The sequence below is a fragment of the Arachis hypogaea genome, chromosome 2, assembly GCF_003086295.3.
Source record: "Arachis hypogaea cultivar Tifrunner chromosome 2, arahy.Tifrunner.gnm2.J5K5, whole genome shotgun sequence".
In the NCBI taxonomy this organism is placed as follows: Eukaryota; Viridiplantae; Streptophyta; class Magnoliopsida; order Fabales; family Fabaceae; genus Arachis; species Arachis hypogaea.
Genome location: NC_092037.1, coordinates 72,540,277 through 72,562,158, shown reverse-complemented (window position 1 = coordinate 72,562,158; position 21,882 = coordinate 72,540,277). Strand labels below are relative to the sequence as shown.

The 21,882-nt window shown below is 30.4% G+C and overlaps 2 protein-coding genes and 1 long non-coding RNA gene across 3 annotated transcripts; 1 reads left to right on the top strand and 2 right to left on the bottom strand.

The window, feature by feature from the left end:
• Positions 1–2,430: 2,430 nt before the first annotated feature.
• LOC112747891 (mitochondrial import inner membrane translocase subunit Tim9) lies at positions 2,431–4,635 on the bottom strand. Its single transcript, XM_025796102.3, has 2 exons — positions 4,196–4,635; positions 2,431–2,931 (listed from the first exon to the last, which is right to left on the bottom strand). The coding sequence occupies exons 1-2, from the start codon at positions 4,288–4,290 to the stop codon at positions 2,739–2,741; spliced, it is 288 nt and encodes a 95-aa protein (XP_025651887.1). The 5' UTR covers positions 4,291–4,635; the 3' UTR covers positions 2,431–2,738.
• An 874-nt stretch (positions 4,636–5,509) lies between these two features.
• LOC140176157 (uncharacterized) lies at positions 5,510–7,424 on the top strand. Its single transcript, XR_011867131.1, has 3 exons — positions 5,510–5,799; positions 5,934–6,066; positions 7,196–7,424. It is a non-coding gene; the product is annotated as an uncharacterized lncRNA (long non-coding RNA).
• Positions 7,425–8,960: 1,536 nt separating this feature from the next.
• Positions 8,961–10,177, bottom strand: LOC112747883 (metallothionein-like protein 2). Its single transcript, XM_025796094.2, has 2 exons — positions 9,987–10,177; positions 8,961–9,437 (listed from the first exon to the last, which is right to left on the bottom strand). Exons 1-2 carry the CDS (start codon positions 10,049–10,051, stop codon positions 9,260–9,262), a joined length of 243 nt encoding a protein of 80 aa, XP_025651879.1. The 5' UTR covers positions 10,052–10,177; the 3' UTR covers positions 8,961–9,259.
• Positions 10,178–21,882: the final 11,705 nt, after the last annotated feature.

Sequence of the window (21,882 nt, the reverse complement as noted above, 5' to 3'; positions counted from 1 at the left end):
GGAGGTGGTAGATTTTTTTATTTTTGTCCCAAATAAAACGTTATCTACACAGGTGACTGAAGAACGCAGGTCTACATTTGTAGACAATATACCATACACCCATATTCATGATTATCACTGTTATTTTATCCATTACTAAATTAATTTATGATTTTTAAAAAATGCTACATAAAGATTAATTTCTTTAAATCATCGTGACCATATCAGATCATAGTCAAAATGTCAAATCATCACTTATATATACCTCAAAACAAGAAGAATATAACTCATTGGTAATATTATATATTAAAAAAAATTTAAACATTATGTAAATTTGGATATAATTTAGTGAGGGATTTGTTTATCCTAATCCAATGGTTGAATGACATATCAACATTATGTTATGTAAGATTCTCTCATTAAGACAGAAGGGTCTAATTATTTAACAGAGATGATGGTTGAAAATTAAATTATCATTTTCTAATCATAAAAAACGAATTGTCCTTATATAAAATAGATAGGGTTAGAATAAAGTTTTATTCTAAATTTTATCCATCTAAATATTTATTACATCTGATATATGAAATTACATTGAGGTTATTAGTGAAAATTTTTTTTTATAAATGAAATAAAATAAGTTTAATATGATAATAGAAGCACGAAAATTGAATTGAATTGAGTAAATGAGTAAATAAGACTATTTTTTGTCTTAAACTCAATTATTGATGAAATAATAATAAAAAATAGCAAAAAATAAATAGATATATAAATGTTTTCATAAAACACAAAAAAAAATAAATTATTAAATCACTCATAATATATTTATTCTTATTTATGCATGTTACTTTAATTTTTTTAGATGACCATTAAAATAAATAAATATTATAATGTAAAATAAAAGGTGATCAATTTATTGACCTAATGTTCTTACTTGAGTTCAAGACAAATAGCCCAAAACTCCACCAACAATCTCTAAGGGATTCAGAACTAAAGAGGGCCCAACATAGATATGCATGTCCGACTTGGCCCAATACCTGACCTGACTTGGGGAGTAGGCAGGTATGTAGTAGCTCCCAAGGAAAGGATTCATGCGATAAGTAAGATCAACACGTTTGGTAAAAATTTTACTTTTAAAAAATAATTTATAAAAATTAATTTTTAAAAGATAATTTTTTTAAGTTATAACGTGTATATTTGGTAAATTAAATTGAAAATAATTTTTAAAGAACACGAGCAACAACAAATATTTTGTAAGGTATAATTGTATGTGAAATATGAATATAGTTCTTGATAGTTTTCACTTTTTTGTTTATGATTTAGTGTGTTTAAAATATGAATATAGTCTTGTTGAACTTTAATATCTTATAAATCATGTTGTATGACTGAAATATATGAAATTGAGCATTTTAATTCAAATATGTTTGGTATTTTGTTGTATATTGTGATAAAAAAAAAAAGAATTATACAAAAAATATGACTAGAATAGTTTATTTTTTTCGATTAGTTTCAAAACAAAAAATAACAAACAATATTATTCCAATTAAATTTGATGTGGTTTGGTTCACCTCGGATAGGAAAAATCAAACCAACCAATCTAATTAAATTCAATAGGATTAGATTGGATGGTTTTTTCTATCAAAATAAACCATTTCGCATGCAAACACCCCTTGTACCGGTTAACTTAAGTATCTATATAATACTAGGGAATTAATTTTTTTTCAGTCAACACCAATTAATATTTTTAAAATTATTTTATTTATCTTAAATTCTAAATCCTAAATCATCCATTAACTCCAAATTCTAAATTATAAATCCAAAACCCTAAACTTTTCAAAAAAAAAAAAAAGAATTAAGAAGTAAAAATTAGCTAATATTAACTAATTAAAAACAAAAATATTATTTGTACATTAAAATTAACCATTAAAATCACCCACCATAAAATATATACAAAACACGAATATATAATAACCAATTTAATTGACTTTTTTGTGCTCATAAAATATTTGTTAAATTAATTGTTAGCAGCTAATCTAACAACTAAATTTCTTGTGAGTATTGACTTACTAATTAATAAGGTTGAGATTCATAGCATGCGCCCAAATTAAAACATCATATTACAACATATTAGATATTGGAAATTAGCTACTTCATAGCTATAGTTTTCTTCTAACAAATAAAGTGTAATGCATTGTGTTTGTTTTATGGACCTTCAGAAACGTGCACTTACCGGGGAAATAAAAAGAAAAAACATTTACAACAGCTTCAGCTCCAATTGCAGAAATACTTATTGATGTCATTATATTCTTCCAAGAGTCAATAATCTCATAATACGAAACTTCTTACTTTTCCCTATTAAAATGTAAATACAAAAATAAATGCTTAGTATAAAAGTAGCCAGAAAATGATTATCTTTCAAATTAAAAAACAAAATAGGAAAAAAAAGACCATGGATTTAAACAACTTTAGAAATTAGAGAAGCATCTATTGAGGACCTTGTTCAACAACTCCATGCCACTTTGCTCTTGGAATATGCTATTTAGACAATCGTCAACAAAGAAAGGGTGAAGATGATGGGCACATTGAATATGAACATCATATCAAAACCAATCAGTATCACATTTTCTTTTATTCTATCTAAAGAAATTTCACTTGTCATGAATAGTTTTTGGTTAAGAACCACTAAAGAGGACAAACGTATACTAAACAAAAATTGCTCCATGTTACAAAAATGAAAAAATTAATTGTCCAGAAGGCAGAGGCTATTGAGAGACACCAGTATTTGCGCCTTGGTCAAGATCTGAAAATCTCGAACCTACTTGCGTGGAAAGCCTCATGAATTTTTCGGCACACCTGAGAACACATGTTTCCTCTTTCTTGGTTAGGGATTTCCGATAAAATGTATCGACACAATCCTTGAAACATCGCTCCACTAATGAATTATACATCCTTAGACTGCAATTTTAATGTGACAGAAAACAAATTAACAAAATCCACCTTATGCTACAAGTAAACAATTTCTACACCAAATGGACCTAACCATAACTTCTTCATTCACATCTCTTCAACTTCAAACTCTATAAATAGTTGCATTGCTTTAATATATGCACAAAACAGTGTTAGTTTAATATGTAATTTTGCCAGAAACTTGCATTTAAGATTAGAAAGCTATCTCATTTTTTGCTTCAGTTCTTAACAGTTAACACACCCAATTCTAAAGTATCCAAATAAATAAAAAAAAAAAAGAAAAATGATATTTCAAAAAGACTAAAAATAATGAGAAATTCTGTACAAAACAGGGAACTAGAACAAAGCAATTTTTTTTCTCATTCCAGCACTATGAGCATTTTTCGACATGGGAGTACATTGATTGGTGATGGCTTCAGACTTGATCTGAAGGGTGCTAGCTACATCTATTGGACCACTCGGAAATACAAGCTTTCTTGCACCCAAAGGGACAGGAGATGAACTCCATTTTCCCCTGGCATGCGACAACTAGTCGAGAGAAAAAGGAAGAAGGCCTAAACAAGCGAGACAAGAAGGAATTAAGGAGCTATTCCCTTAGTCTAGTGGCAGCGCTTAAAAATCATCATCTAACATGAGAAGGCCACATTTTTGCTGCATCAACCGCAATAGAAACTACTTTTAAGCCATAGACTTCCCTGATTGATAACCTAATAATCTTAAACATTGAGTCAATTTGAGGATTCAAGATAGAACAGGTCGCATATGACAGGAATCGACAAGTATATGGCGCATATAGAGAAGAGTCATTGAATTACTATGTAGAAACAACAATTCAGCTCCTAAAGAATCAATTCACTCAATTCAGCTCTCATACTAAAAAAAACACAACAATTTTAAAAGAAACACAACCCAATATTAAGTTGCCATGCTACCCATATCCTAAATAATAATCTAACAATTTCATATGTGAGCAACATGTGAAGTTCAATCAAGGCTGCATAAGTTCATTGACAACAAATCAACCTAAAAAATTAATAATATTTTTTTTTCTTTTTTAAGATATAGCTTCCAAATTCAGATCCCAATCTAGCATTCAATCCTCGGGGTAATTACCCTTCCATATTCCAATATAGAACCTCACAAACAACTAAACACAACTAAAAAGTGAATAATAAAACAACAAACGAACCAAAGCTCCGAATCCATTATTTCAAAGCAACATTAAAATAAATAAATAAATAAATAAAATTACCTGTCTCGGATTTGTAGCTGGTCTACCATGGTGGACATTCGTTGCTTATCCTCTTCAGGAAGATCAGACATGCCACTAAAGATGCCCTTATCCATCTCCAATTTACACGAACAGAATGAAACAAAGCAAAACAAAACGGTTAACAAGGTTTTGATTTTATTTGTCCTTTGTTCTCGCTTCTAAGGTATTGGTGGGTTTATAGTTTTTTCAACTTTTTAGAGGGTTTATCTTGTAAGGTTTATGACAAGTAAAAGAAAACGAAAGATAATAAAAAGAAGCGCGCAGGTTAAACCCTAAAACTTGCACAGCAAACAGTTTCAATATGCATAAATTAAAGGCTGGATATTGGCCTATTGGGTTGAGTTACGGGTCAACCCGATTCAACCCAAATAAATGAAAACATGATTTATGGAGAGAAAAAAAATAAATGAAGAACGGGGCTTGGGCTCAGATTTCTATTGGCATTCACATTTCCACCTTATGGCACTTTTCTGTAGGTCGGTTAGTACAATTGTAGCTAAGTAGGGCAAATAGATCCTCTCAATTTTTTTAATTATTATTGTAAAATATAATATTTTATTTTATTTTTTTTAAATAAAACAAAATATATATATAAAAATATATTAAATATTAAAAACTACATTTAATAAAATAATTAAGAGAATTAATTTTTCCAGCACGAATTTCTTATGTCTTTCAGAAAAAATTTAGAACACGAGGATTTCACAAAAGATTAGGATGTTACTGTGAAGGCCGGCTCACAATATTATCCCGGTAAATTCTAATTTATTCAAAAAGAAACTATATAATTGTACTTTATGTCTTATTTATATGCAGGAGAAAAAAATTATTGAACATGTATTACTACTGTGCGATTGAACAAGTTACTTGGATTGGAGCTTAAATGCAATGTACACCAACGGCCGACACTGTATTTCTATTTGGGTATGTGCCTAACTAACATGTTGGAAAAAACTAATAAGGAGTTCTAAAGAAGATTTTGAAACTAGTTAGAGCAAAATAGGTATCCTAAGCGGGACTATTTGAAAAAGCTATAAACATAACTAAAACAGCAAATTCCTAACCACTAGAAGTTATAAATCAAACAAAAATATTAGAAATATAATATTTTTTTTTCATTACAGTAATAGTCCAACTCAACAATCAATAAATCAAACAAAAGGGAATACAATACTTATAGTAGCATCTCCTAGAGATAAAGGAACGTTAGTTAGGATAAGATTAAAAATGGCATATATGTTTCAAACTTCAAACCCATAATTTTTTTACCAAAGATAAGATCATTTTATTCAATGAAGTAATTGCATACACAATAGTCCTTTACGACAGCAGCAAAATAAAGATGAAAATTTCCAAAAACAATTACCATCTAAGACAACCAATCTAAGAAGTTATAATCTTATCATATGTCATAGGCTACTCTCATCTGCCAAAGAATATAAACTGCATGATGGATTATCTATTTTGCTTCAAGTTCCTTTCTAATTTCAATTATAAATTCTTTCCACTATTTCCATAACTTAGTTTGTCGTTCCAAGACTGAGAGCCCGACAATTCTCCATGTAGCTTCTAATTCTGGGCAGGTAAGTAAACAATGGCTGACCGTTTCTTCTTGATTCAAACATCTGCGATATTCCATGTTCAACATTTTTCTCATTGAAAGCCCCTCATGCAATACCTTCCACATAAAGTTCTTAATCTTGGGTTGGCTTTTTAGGTTTTAAACTAAGTTCTAGAGAGACTTCTCCCTACATCGGTCTGGTAGCTGGCTTGGATGAGAGTGAAAGAGTTTGAAAGTAAGTGGGTAACTTGAGGATACAGAATATTGGCAGTTCTTCTCTCTTGGCCAGGTAATCCTATCTTCTTCTTGATGAATTTTCGTTTGTAAAATTGTATGAGCTAATTATAACTGTATGTTGTTAGAATTTTCTCCTGTTTTCATGTTTATACAGTGGGTTAATAGTAAAATTAAGAATAAGATATTTTTTAAATTTATCTCTAAAAGATTTTTTTTATTAAATTTATCATTCAAACATTGCGAATTAATAATATTTGTCATCCAGTCATTTTATTAATATTTTTTTTTAAAGATTGATGTAAAACGTTAATTGATAACATATATAATATCTTATATGTCTAATTGGATATTGACAAAATATATTTATAAAAATGTATTAATTTAGTCATTTTTTTAATTACAAAAATTCTATTCTTAATATGACTTAATGACTAAATTGATAGATTTTCGTAAAAATATTTAGTTAACGTCTAATTGAACATATTATGTGTTATGTATGATATCAGCTAACATTTTATATCATTAATGGTTGATAAAAATTGTAAGTGGAGTAACTGAAAGACAAATATGATTAATTGGTAATCTTTGACAGTATGTTTGTTTGAGAGGAAAATGGAAAGAAAGAAAAGGGAGGAAAGAAAATAGGAAGAAAAATGATTATTTTTTTTGTTTGGTTGAGAAGGAAAATTAGAGAAAAAAGAAAATGGATGAAAAAAATTGGTAGGGTCTACTAATTTTTTTTCTTTCCAATATGGGAAAGAAAATAGAGAGAAAACTAATGTTTCTCTCTCTACTTCCAATACTATCCCTTTACTTTTTTAATATATTTTATAATATATGGATAAAATTGTCTTTTTATAACATTTCTTTCCTTCTTATTTTTCTTCCATCCAAACACATCTAAAGAAAATAAAAATCTATTCAATTTCTTTTCTTTCCTTTCTTTTTCTTTTTATTTCCTTCCTCTCTATTTCTTTTCTTTCAACCAAACATAACCTGAAAGACCAATTTAATTAAAAAAAATTTAAAAACAAATTTAAAAAATATCTTATTTTTCAAAAACTAATTTGGCTATATATTAACCCTTTATATGATAGCATTAATTTTGAAACCATGTTAGATTATGTTCTGAAATTGGATGGAAAATGATATGAGATTGGTGTGTACTGTATAATCCACAGGTCTTTCATTATGCTGACTTGTTCCCTCTTCCTATGTATGACCCATAAAATTTCTTTATTAGGACTTGCTTGCCATCTATTGAACTTCTCCGCCCAAAATGGGTTAGTGTTTGTCATAATTTTTGGTAGAGTAAAGTATTAATTTTGTTTTTAATATTTAGAGTAAATTTTAAAATTATTTTTAACGTTTGAATCGTCTTATTTAAATTTCTAATATTTTAAAATTGATTCAATGTTGTCTAAATAAATTTTATTCTAAATAAATTTTAGTCACATTAATTTTATTCTAAATAATTTTTTTATATAATTTTATTCTTAAAAATGTTTACTCATCATAAAATATTTGTAGAATGACTAATACATAAATTTGTAGAAAAAAAACTAATACATATACAATAAAATAATGTAATTATAATCATTTTATAAACATTTCATGATAAGTAAAAATCTTTAAAAATAAAATTATAAAAAAATAAATTTATTTAGAATCAAAATAATGTGATTAAAACCATAAAAACATGCTTTGTACTTCACTAATTAAAGTATCAATAAATTTATAACAACTCAAAATATAAATAGAAATGACCGTAGTAACTATATTGATAAGAACTTCTCTCTTATTGATTAAGAGTATAAATTTCTTTCAGTATTATAATTTTTATCTACTGGTTAATAATATTTTATGTTAATAAATCATATTAAAAAAATCTACTAATTAAGTTAATCACTTTTTAAAATTATAAAAAAATAAAAATTCAAAATATGTTAATTTATTTGTTATTTTTAATAACAAACTATTTTTTAAAAAAGAGATACACTTTTTTTTCAGAATACATTGTTGCATTAGTATTTGTTTTTAAATAATTATTAAGAATAGAAAAAAAATCAGATATAAAATTTGCTCCAAATGATGTCAACTTAATAACCAAACTAGCTTGCTTAATTTTGTTTTGCTTTATATATCTTTATGTCCTTTTTGGTGAAGTAAGTATCACGTCTGTTTCATAAAGACAAAAAAATTGTTTTTTCAACTTGCAAGTTCATAAACAATTAAAGATGCATGTGACTTTATTTATTATCAAACAAAAACTGGGAAGAAGTCCACATGGAATAATGGAGCTCTCATAATTATTTGGGAGAGTACATAGAAGTGAGAACCCGCAGCAACAATAATGCAAAGGAAGAAAAAATATCTTCATTGATCTTAGTTCATCCTGATCCTACACAACAAAAATCAGAAGGGGTCCATTACTACGACGTTGGAATCAAGAATACGGTGCATAATCATTTTACTTGTTTAGCAATTCACGCAACTTCTTTGTTCTTACCACTTGTAATACTATTCACCATACATCAAGAATTTGTGTATCACCATGAAATTGAGTATTATATCATTATTGCCGTGTTAAATTTGTAGTCTGTAGATCCCATTTTTAAATAGCAAAATTAAAGTGCAATCCTTTCTTTCACTATTGGATAATGTAATCAATTAAAGTGCAATCCTTTCTTTCACTATTCATTTTTCTATTAAAAAAATATCATCCATCTTCTAGCATAGACCTCTAATTAGAATATTTTTCATTTATTAACAAAATTTTACTATCTTGTGCATTTAAGACTTAAGGTTACAAATTAAAAATATTTTTATTAAAAATATAAAAAATACTATAAGTAAACTCTTATTTAAAAAAAATAATAATTAAAGGAAGATAAGAAGGAAAGGAAAAGAGAGAAGGGGATAAGATGAAGAGGTCAACTAGAATTCTTTTAGCCCAAAGTCACATTTTTATAAGCAGAGATCGATGATCAAGATTAGATCAAACTTTACACGACACAAGTCAAACCAAACCATATAGTAGTAATAGATAACAAATTAAAGCAACCTTAGCTTAACATACCATCAAACAAATCCAATATAGCAACAATTGGATTTGCCTGAGGTAAAATAAAAAACCATAGCCACTTTATTCTAACATACACGAAAGGTAGGGTTTTGTTCTAACAAAACACCATAGTGCACAAAATACTCATATATCTCTGCTTTAATTTTTCACGCTACTTGACTCACTTGCAGGTGCAAGGGTCGCATGTGCAGTTAGATCCACACTTGCAGCCACCGTTCTCAGCAGAAACACCCATTTCAGCACCTTCAAACTGTGCCTTCATGGGTGCAACACCCATAACAAGGGTCTCTGTAGAGGATATGCTCTCCGTGTAGCTCAAATCAGGGTACATCTTGCATCTACGTAACAAACAACGCACCAAAAATTAAATTAGAAAAAAAAAAAAGATTATCTAATGGAATTTAACCAGAGGGGTAATCCTAAGAGAAAACTAAATAGGGAGATCATGTCATCATACAGACAAACTTTTCCTGCAAAATAAATATTAATAGCTCAACTGTTTCGGAAAAAACATTAGGAGAAAATTTTAAGAGAAAAAAAAAATAGTAGTATGGTGTTTTATTTTAATTTTTTTACAAATGAGTACTCAAAACAGGGTATCCAAAACAAAATAAAAATCAAAACGAAAGTTTCCTAAGGAAGAAAAACTAATAACAAGTGATATACTGTAGAAGCAAAAAGAGCATCATGAAAATCCAGCACCATGCAATTATGCAAAGTACGGTAAAAAGCATCAAATTTCATAAAATTCAGCCAAAAGGGTACGCAGAAAGCAAATCAAAACACCCAGAAACTATGAAATTTAGTAAAATGAAAAACTTTGCTGAAAAAAAATTCAGAGAAACCAAACAACAGAGACTCGTGAAAAGAGATAACAGAATCGTTACCCTCCGCAGCCGCTGCCACACTTGCAGTCGCTTCCACAGCCGCAGTTACCGCCACAGCAAGACATGCTTTTTCCTCTTTTTCTTTCTGACGCAAATGAAGGAGAGAAAACGCTAACAGAAACCAAAGATGACGCAGAAAACAACAACGATGAGAGACTACACTCACTAGAACGACTTTACACGAGGGAACCACACTCCATTTTATAAGCTCAGTGGGGAGAAAAATGTGGGTTCTACACCGTACACGTGTCCGAATCTCGTGCCGTGTAGCGCCAAGAGTCGTACCTGCCCTATTCCCACTTCCCACGTCTCTTTCATGACTCATCTTTCTTCTTTATAAAAAGAAAAGGATAAAAGAGAGTTTAATTTTGAATTTTTAATGCTTCATATTGTAAATGGGTTTATACTTTATACCATAGTTAACAAGAACTAAGGCTTTGTTTGGGGTGAAAAGTAGGGGTGTTTATGGTCCGGTCCGGTTTGAAGATCTGGTCTAATTTTAAATATTTTAGGGATTAATTTGGTGTGATTTTATCGAGTTTAGAGTCGGGTAAGGATCTCAAAAATAGATCCGGTCATTATTTCAGGTTGGGTTCGGGCTATGGCTCGGGTCACCCGAAATCGGTTCGGTGGTTCGATTATCATACACAATTAATATTTTGTGTTATTGGTGATGGATGGTGTCTATTTTTATGTGGAATTTAAGTATTGTGAACTTTAATATTTTGTATTATTAATTATTATAAGACTATAAGTTAATGTTTTATATTTAAAATGCATAAGATTTTAGACTAATTAATACATAATATTGTGTTATTTGTATTGATTTAAATATTTGGTGATATTAGACAATATTAGTATTGATTATGGTTATGTTTTAATTTTAGAGAAGAGTTGGTTCTTGTTTTATTTTTCTAAGTGAATTTTACCATGTCAAATAATGGTTGGAATATTGAAAATTTGGATATTTTCACATGCTAGCTTATAAGAAGGTATCAAGGTAATGTAATGTTAACGGTCCGGTTTTCACCCGATTTTTACCCAGTATAATCGTGGTCCGAAAGTGTATAGGTTTCATTGGGTTTAGGGTCGGGTTCAGGTCTAATAAATAGTCCCGGTATATATTTCGGACCGAGACTGGGTCACATCAAACCCGGTTTCACCCGGTCCGTACACACCCCTAGTAAAAAGAAATAGGAAAGAGAGAAATTAAGTGAAAAGAAATAGAAAAAAAATTGAAGTAAAATTTATTTTTTATTAGTGATTAGATGAAAGAAAAATAAGATGAAAAGATATTGAAAAATAATTAATTTATATTATTTATTTGAAAGAAAAAATGAAAAAAAATAAGTAATGAGAATTTTATTTTTTATATTATATAGGAATGTTATTATGTATATAATTATGTAAATATTTAATAATTTTATTAAATAATAATAATAACAAAATTTAATTATATTTATATATAACAAGTTAGGAATATAAATTTTATAAATAATAATAATAATAATAATAATAATAATAATAATAATAATAATAATAATAAAAGTAGGATGATTTATTGAGATATAAATTTTATTTTTGTCTATTATTCATCTCAACACATAAATTGGAGACAATTTTAAAAAAAAGATACTTAAATCAATAGTTACATGTATATAATTTTAAAGAGGCTAACTGATCACATTATATCATCTAATTAATATATTATGTCTTATATTATATTTACAAAAACACATCAAAAAAGTCTTACATGATAACAAGTTAAGATCAACTAAAAACAAAATTTACACATAAAACTAACAAAGTTAACACTGGACCCTTTTGACCAAGTCATTACTAATAGCATAGACTTCTTTTACTAACTCATTACTAATAGTAATAGCATAGTTAATAATAGTTATAGTTATGAAAGTCACAAAATACAAAAGCATGAGGTATTATTATTATAAGACTTAATTAAGTCATACATATGTTACTCATAAAATATAAAGATACTAGTATCTTTCTTGATCCTAAAGTTATATTTGTGCCAGTCTCAAAATATTAGCCACATTACTAGGATTATTGTTCCTAAAGTGCACCTGCTTTTTTCATCAATTCATATAACGTGGCAAGACGTACGGCAGCTGAAACACCAAAAAATTCTCTCTTAGCTCTATCTTCTCTGCATAAAAAGTGATAACACCTCATGCGCAATTCTGACATCACACCTAAATTTTCTAACTCACTCCACACATTATTTTTAGAGTAAATTCGAGGCCCACTTTATTCAAGAATCACAAGACCCCTTTTAGCTATTCGCACTTGTTGTTTAACAATTTGAACTTGCTCTTTAGCTAGCTACACTTGTTCTTTAGCTGTTAACACTTGCTTTTCAGCAATATTAATTGATCTCTCATAAAAACGATTCCCATTCTTCATTATCTCAGTCAATACTTAAATGCCTTGACTCATTCTTTTCATTTCTGATTCTAATTTATCACCCATGGTTGTTTTGCGTTTAGTATCTCTTGATGATATTTTCTGAGAGCCAGTTGATTGGTTAGATAAACAAATTTCAAGACTATGACCCATTGTAAAACTAGTAGCATGAGGAGTAATTGGCTCATCATTCTTCTCTTCTTCCATATTTAAGAAACTATCATCATCATTCAAATTAATTATTTCTTTATTCTTCTCTCACCTTTTGACTTTTTCTTTGACACCTTTAGCATGTTTTTCTGTTGCTCTGTTTGTACTATATATCTCAAATAGTTTATCATAGTGTTTGATTGGAGTATGCATCCACTTTTTTACTTTTGATTTTGCCTAAATAAAATAGAAGAATATTTACTATGAGTGTGTTTATATGTAAATATATATTATTGATATAATTCTTGAATATTTACTAGTAAAATTTTTAACCAAAAAAGAGAATAAATGCATAAAATTTACCTTAATCAATTCTTCCCAAACTTCAACTTTAGCTTCAAACATCTTTATAATTGGATTCCAAAAAAATCTACTAAGCCTATGAAAATGATAATAACAAACTCCAAAATGATTCTTTAAAGTCTTGAGTCTATTCTTAAGATTCTCTATGCAGAGGTGATTACCATAGATAGATCTTAAAAGTAAAAGTATATTGTCATATGCCATTGTAGTAAATGTGTCATCCATTCTATTTCTTTTGTAACATTCTTCAATCAAAGCATCAATGAAGGTTATATCCATTTCGTCGGTCCATCTTAGGATATCTTAACTATTGGCCTCATCTTGGCATGATGCTTTCTTTGCCATTAACACCTGTCAATCTACAAAACAAGTGGATAGAAACAACATACTATAATCCTAAATAAAATTATTTGTAAACTATCTTATCAGTTATTCAACAAATAAAGATTCAATATACTCCATAAGTACAACATGTGACAAGTTGATTCAATAATTGCACACCAAAATCATAATATGGTTCAGTGCCACTTGTAATTATTGCAAATCTTTTCTTCAAAACTCCAAATGACCTTTCGATAACATTTTTTAATGAAGCATGACGAAGATTAAATAATTCTTTTTTATTTTCTGGGTCACGTCTTGCATACTCTTTTAAGTGATATCTTACACCTCGACATGGGTAATTAATTCATGCTTCAGCATGAATCCATCATCTCCAATGTAAAATTTTCTTACAAAATCTATCATTTAAAATGTTTAATTTAGTATAAATATACAAACTATTAATCTTTACCTACTAATGAGATAACGATGTTTTATGTATATGCTCACATTGTGGAAGTTTAAGATTATCATCCCTTGAATGCATTCTTAAGAATTTTTGAGTTAGATGCTGCTCCTTCCCAACTCGTTAATACATAGGTGAATTTCATATCAAAATCTCATGTAGCTAATACATTTTGTGTCGACCACTCTTTTTTCCCTCAAAATTTGGGTTAATCTGCTATTGGCACTTTGACACGAAAATGTGTTCCATCTATAGTTCCAATATAATCCTAAATAATAGTCTATTATTTAATAAAATAATATGAACTTAGCTATATCAATCAAAATATTTATTCCTGTAATTGTACATGTTCATACCTTAAAATAAGGATAAAATTTATGATTGTGAAGGATCGCTGGAGAAATAATGGTTGCAGATGGTTGTTGAAAAAAATCTTCTTCTAGTAAAATAATTGTCCATAACACAGCATCAAAATGACGGCTAACAATTTCTCCAGACCGGTGGTAGAAAAAAGAAATGGTTCTAATTTTTATATTATGAGCTATTATATACAAAAACCTAAAAACTTGCTCCTCTATTGTAACATGTTTTGTATCTCTCACTTGACATGTTGTTCTTAATTTCTCACACAATTAAAGAAATACATTAGGACTCAAGCGTAGGATATCACGATACCTGTGAGTTTCACTTAACTGTTGCGTTAAAGTAGCTCGAATTTGTTCTCGCACAACCATTTTATGGGAGATGAATTTGTCAACTTGCATAGACATCAATCTCAATAAATATAACATGAGTACGGTGTAACATATCAGTGTTATTGCGCATAATTTTTGTCGTCTTTTCTAATCCTACTTCAAAACTATTAATATATATTCTTGGTTTTCAAGGGTTAACATATTTTCGTGATTATCAACCCAAAATTTAAAGGAACGGTTTAGTGGGAAATCACAATTAAAGATATCTTTCATAACCAAAAAAATTTTTTATGATCGTCTTTATCCATTTAACAAACACTTTTGTAGGTTCAAATGTATATATCATAGATTTACAGCACCAAAAAAAAATATAGCATCATATGTTAAGCATAAACAATGCAATTAAATAACTAGTATTCATATATATCACCTCCTAATCAAAGAATATATTTAATTGTAAAAGAATCTCAACAAATTAGCAAATAACTATTTTTTATAACTTTCGAAAAAACTTAAACATAAACTACATATTAAAAAAACAAAAAAAAACACAGAAAAAGAAAGCAACCAACCATGATAGAAGTTGCGTGCTTACATGAAGAAAAAAGTTGCGATCTTTTTTAAACATTTATTATATACAAAAAATAGTTGCACTACTCTATATTCTATAAACATGTCAATTCTCCTAATTCTGGTAAACTTATGAATCAGTATCTTTGTTTTTTTATTGGAGTATTTTATCAAACAGTTTACACACATAAAAGTTAACAAACTAATAAATCAAACCAAAATGTAATCTCTATCCATATACTTCAAAATTGAATTACAAACACACAGATCCATGAATATATAGAGTGAAATGTGAAATAAGAACAACATAAAATACTTATCTATAGTCTATACACATGTCAATTCTTCCAATTCTGATGAACTTATAAATCAGTATGTTTGTATTTTTTCATTGAAGCATTTTATCAAACAGTTTACAGACATGAAAGTTAACAAACTAATAAATCAAACCAAAATATAATATCTATCCATATACTTCAAAATTGAATCACAAACATATAGATCCATGAATATATAGAGTGAAATATGAAATAAGAGCAACATAGAAAACTTACCTAATTTCACTAGTAGATACAAGACGTTGCGACCAGACTAGTTAAGCAGTGGTGGAAGAATGGACTGTTGGAACTGAGTAACATGAACGGCTGAATCACAGGTTGAAGAAGAGTCTTAGAAGAAAGGAGAAGGGTAGGGTTTGGAATTACGGAGTGGAATGATTTTTTCTTTTTGTTTCTCGCCAAAGTTGGAGAGAAAAATTTTTGATGGGTCCTTTCACTTTTTGGCATTGTTGCATATTTCCCTTGACATTTTCTTTCAAAACCAAATAGCTAAAACTTTACATTTCCTTCCTATTTCTTTCCTTCCGTATTGAATTCCCCTATTTTTATCTAAATAAATACAGTGTAAATGGATCATCGAACCGGTTACATTATTAATTTAATTTTATGTAAATAAAAAATTAAATAATAAAAAATTTACAATTAAAATTTAAGATATATACATTTATTAATGTTTTAAAAATAATTAAATCTTAAATTTTAAAAATAATTAATATAAAAATAAATATAAAACTAATTAGTATTATTATAATAATATTTTAATTTGACACAATAAAAATAATATTTTATGAACTATATTAAAAAAATAATTTCAAAATTTAATTATTTTTATATAATAAAATAATTATATATAAGCTCATTAATTAATTTATATTTATTATATTATTTAAGTATATGTTGAAAAATATTAATATTAATAGATTATATAATTATAAATAGCAAAAATATTTTATGATTAAAAAAAGCATTTTTATTTACTTTTTAATTTATAGATGTTTAACAAAATTTTATTTTCATGTTAATAATTGTATACAATTAAAAAATAATGAATTTAAAAAATGTTGAATTCAAAAATATTGAATTAAGTATTTCTGTGTGTAATATATGTATATTAATTAGGATAATATATAAAAATAATATATATACTTTAAAAAGCATGAAAGATAATAAAAAAAAGATTGGCTTTATGGCATAGTAGTTGTCAGTTTGGTGTTCATATTGGAAGAGCAAAGTTCAACTCCCATCGGGTTGACTGTTGATCGCGCATGTTGACTATTTGACCGGTTTGTTTTTTTAAATGGTTAGAACACTAATTCAGACCGAATTAGTATCTAATTCACCAATTTTTTAGTCAAATTAATTGGTCTGATTCGGTTTTTACAACTACAGTTTATAGAGTTATTTAATCAAGGTTTTAAAATCGAATCGAATTGATTAGTTGAACCAATCTAATTGGGAATCAACATTAAATTCGGTTCAATTCTAAAAAAAAAAAATTGTCTGATTTTTTGAATCGATAATGGACCGTAAAAATATTTGAGAACTAGTAAATTGGACCAAACAGAAATCTGGATGATTTTTAGATATTACACTGATTTTTGGGAAAAATTGAAAGAGAGAGAATCAAATTTGCAGATCAGAAAGGAATGTGGCATAAAAAAGAGGTTTTGAGCAACAACGTCTTGGCCGTGAAAAAGACTAGAGATGGCAATCTCAACTCTGCCAACGAATACCTCGAGGCGACGTGTTGAAAGGAGAGAGGTTCTCGGAGACGGTGAATCTCAGTAATGGAGTGACGTCAAGGTATCATGTGGAATTAGAGTGTATTTATGTAAGACGATGAGTATAATGAAGATTGGATGAATGCTTGGCTACGCCTTGCCAAATCAGGCGATTTGCACGTCACATGCTTTTTGGAGGTGAATGCTAGCACACGCTTACCCATATTAGGCAGTCCAAATACCAACCACTTTTTGGGTTGGTGGCATCTTCATGAAGAGCCACGTGGGGTTTGGAGTAGGAAGACAAATGCATCAGGTGTTGGCATCAGATTTAGAGAATGTATTTCATATTTGAGTTTGTAGCCAATCTTAGGGCAGCATTTAAAATATGGAATATTTTGTAAAACTATGTTTCTATCTTAGAACGGATCACCAAAATTGGACTTCACAGTGGGCAGTCTCTAATGGGCCAAAAATTCATGTTGATCACGTAAAAAAAATCAATGGTAGAACCCAAAAAAAATTTCAACACCACAGAAAAAGAATCCAATATCTAATCTAGAAAGAAAATGAATTGAGTTATGGAGAATTGTTAGTTTTTGGTATTAATTTGTGAGGTTTATTTTTATTATTTTATATTGTTCTTTACCTATATGTTTTGGTTCCTATTAATCCATTTTAAACAAAATGTAGGGACGTTTGAAATTAGACATTTCTCATCCACCATGGATGAGAGTCTAAAAATATACCTTTTCTTTGTGGTCACAAAAGGGAAAAAACCCGGTGTGTACTATAGCTTGAAAGACGCCAACGAACAAGTTGCCTCTTGCACTTTTTTGGAGCTCCACGGATTCAATAGCTACGACTAAGTGTTGTTGGCTTTCAATTTCATAATGTCGAACATCCATGCAGAGAACTCGGCGAAGGCTAAGATGGTGGGATCTTTGTGCGAAGGAGGTGGGTCATCCGGAGGTAGCTGGCGATGTTCGATTATGTCATGTAAGTCAATTTAAGGTTTTGTCTGAAATTGATTAATGTAGGATTACTTCCAATTTTCGTTTACGGGGAGATTATTATATGAAAAATGTGTGTATGTTAGTCTTCGTGGAGTTTGGAGTTGTTTAACTTTCTTTCCATTTTGGTGATTATGTAGGGCTATCTATAATTTCCTAAGAGGAACTTGAGTGGGATTTCGCGATTATAAATGATATGGAGGAATAGTTGGTAAAAGTTTGCCACAAGAATGAGATATTTGGGCCTTATTTCTTCAAACGATATCTGGAAGATCCTGGCCTGTACTTCGGATTCACGGTGGTCATTCTCGGTGACCCATTTGAAGTTGAGATGGATGCGATGGGTCATTTTTGTTTGGAGGAGAACGCAGCTCGAGAAGATGTAGCTGTGGAGATGCTTGGTCGCATCCTGGAGATAACTAGTAAAGAAATTCAAGACTTTAACTATGCAAAAGGGAGGCTCCTCTATAACAGCAACGGTGCCCTTCGAGCAAAGGTTCGTCTTTTGGAGATCATACGAGAAGCTTAAGTTTGGTTACCAGAACCTTTTCAATTCCCACATCGAAGGCAACTCTCCTTGATATAAGTGTAACTTACCAAGTTAAGTTGTACTAATCTATGATTTTTATGTTTGATATGGTTTAGTTGCCATTAGTTCTAGTTGATTATTTTGCCTATTTGGTTTAATTTGTAAGACCCAGAATCTTTGAAAAGTATTTTTATGATCAAGTCTCAAATCATATAGTTATTTATAGCCTTAATTTCAGAAATTATTTCATTAAGGATTAATTAAGGCAAGTTTTGATTTATTGAATTTGAGATGAATTATAATTATTATCCAATTTTATCATTATTAGATTATTTTCTATATTTAAATTATAAAGCTGGTAGTTGTGAAATAATAAGGATTTTATATAATTTGGATTGAATAATTAATATTTTAAATATTACTACTACTGTTTTGAGAAAATAGAGGAAATAATTATATTATTCCTAATTTTTAGATTTAGGCATTTCATTGGAAATAATTTGTGAAAGTGAGGAACAAATGGTATTTTCTATATAGTGTTGGATTTAGTTTGGGTTTCAATTATTATATTATACCCAATTTTATTTGAAATTACAAAACTAACCCCATTACCCTAATTTTGTTAAAATTACCAAATTACCCTTAAACCTAACTTTTGCCTAAACTCTAACCTAGCTACCCTTTCCCCCAAGAACCCAGCAGCTATAGCATGCACAGTTTCCTTTTTGTTCTTTCTTCATGAAAGAAAGGAACAGAAGCAAAAGAAAAGCAGAAAGCAAGAAGGGGGAGGCTGGGAAGAGAAATCCGAGAGGGGAGGAGGGCAGCGCAGCCGCCGAGCCTATCACTGTGCCGATCGTCCTCACCACCGCCGCACGAAGAGCTTCCATGGCCGCTGCTGACAAGCTCGCAAGTGGAAGAAGCAGAGATGACGCGAGGAAAAAAAAGGGAGTAATCACGCTCTACCGCCGCAAGCCCCGTCGCACCCTGCGCCGCCGAGGGTTCCGTCCTTGTCAGAGCCGTCGCCCTCACTGCGTCCTCACCGATCTGCCGCTGTTGGAGGCACAAACGGAGCAGGGTCGCGCAAGGGAGGAGGACGCCGCCAAGAGCGCCGCTCCGCTGCCGCTGTCTGTGCCGTCTTCGTTGTCGCCGGTTCCCTTGCCGCCGCCATCGTCGACAAGTCCAGCCGCCGCCATCACCTCTCTATTTCTGTTGATGGTGGCCAGCCGCCGGGTCGCGCAGAGGAGAAGAGGCAGAACCGTGCCCAACCACCGCCGCTTCTGCCGCCAAGAAACCCCGATGTGCCTCTGGTTGCCGGGAGACGGTGTGGTTGCTGCAGGAGGTAGCCGCCGGAGCCGCTGCTCCATTCTGCCATTCCTTTTCATTACAGTAAGCCCCCTGCGCTCTGAAACTCAAACCGTAATCGTTCTAATTATCTATGGCTAAGGATTCGGATGAATATATGTTGTAAGATTAAGTTTATGGGGTTTCTTGTCAAAAATGGAGGTTTGTTGCTGAGCCACTAGAGCTTCTGGCCACTGACAGAGCCGCTGCCAGGCTGATATAGAGCTGTGGCTGCCCCATTTTGTTATTTCAGTAAGTAAATTATGTTTGGAAAGCCCTGCGTTAGTGTTCTGTTCTGTGTAATAAAGTAATCATAATGTTAATAGTTTTAGGAGCTAGAATCCGGTTTGCTTGTGCCATTTGGGGCTGTTTCTGCTTTTGAGAGAGCGAGCATAGCCGAGATTTTGATTGCCAGTGATTTCGGGTCGAGATAAAAGGAGTTGGTTAACGAGTTGGGTTGTGGTTCCAATGTTGTGAGGTAGGGGCGCTTTCCAAACACTATGTTTTCTGTATTGGAATTATTACATATGGATACTGATGTGAGATATTGTGTATTTGGTGATTGTATCTGCCTTAAGTATTATTTGATTGACTCGAATGATTATGGATGTTAATTTGGCTAAATTGTTGTGCGGCTTGTGAAATGTAATGTTTTGAAGTTGATTCTTTAAAGCTTTGAAATCGAGTTTAATCCGTTGAGGATTGATTTGGGTTAATTTTCTTGGGAATGTGAAAAATAGAATGTACTCTTGAATTCAGCCTGGTTTACTTTAATTGACTTGGTTTTGGACAAATGATTTATTGCTGAACCGATTCTTTAAAGCTTTGGAAATGAGTTAAATCGGTTGATATTGAGTTGATTTTGAAATGGTTTCCTTGAGATACGCCACTGAGGCAATTGTTGGATTTAGCTTGCTTTAAATTGATTTTTAGTTTTGAGCTGTTGAAAAGGAATGAGGAACGGTTTAGTTAGGACCTGAACCGGGTGGCAAAAGTCCAAGTTTTAGGGGAGGTGCTGCCGAAATTTCTACAAAATCATACTCTTGTTTGTAAAGCTATTTAAAAAGGGTTGGATTTGAGAAATTGTATTATTTGATTTATTAAGAGAATATTTATGTTTTCAAGCTTAATTTATTTAATGAACTTTATGCGTTGAGTTCGGCTTATTTAGAAATGAACTACTTGTACAGTTTGAATCACTGAAGGAAAGAATGATGCTCTAATATTGATTTCAATATAAAAAGGAGCTTTTAGTGATTTTAAAGGAATTTATACTTTTGATTGAGTAATCAAGTTTGAGGCATTTTTGAAAGAGTTAGAAAAATGGGTTCCAAAAAGAAACCTGAAAGTGGTTTGATTCAAATGAACTGGTTCCGTTTCAAATGAGTTGATTTTTGGACCGGGTTGGAACTTGTGATTTTGTATGATTGGTTTCATAAAAAATTCAGTTTTATTTACTTGAATCGAGAATCTATGATTTTAAGAGTTTCAATGAATTTTAAGGAAATTATATAAGTTGACTTTCCCTAAAGACTTGGGACTCTGGCAAGAAACTTTTGTTATAAAATCCCATTGTTGGATGGGTGATTTTGAATGTTCCCAAAATGAATCTTTAACTTTCCATGGTTTTGAAAGTTTTGGAAAGAGAATGCCGAGAGTGGCTTTGATTTAAAAAGGGAACTCACTTTTAGAAAATTTGGCTTATGAGCCTGAGATGATTTGAGAAACGAGATTTCTAAAGCCAAGGCTGAAAAGAGTTGAAACTTGATTTCAAAGTGAAATGAATAGAGAAAATGATTTATGGCTTAAATGCCGATTTCATGAATTTGATGATTTTGAATGTAGAAGTGTTGTTTTGTTGTGAGCCGGAATGACTGTGTATGATATGAATATTGGCTGGTTCTGGATTGATCCGTGAGCCGGATGGCTGAGATGGATGTTGATCCATGATTGAGAATGAAAGCA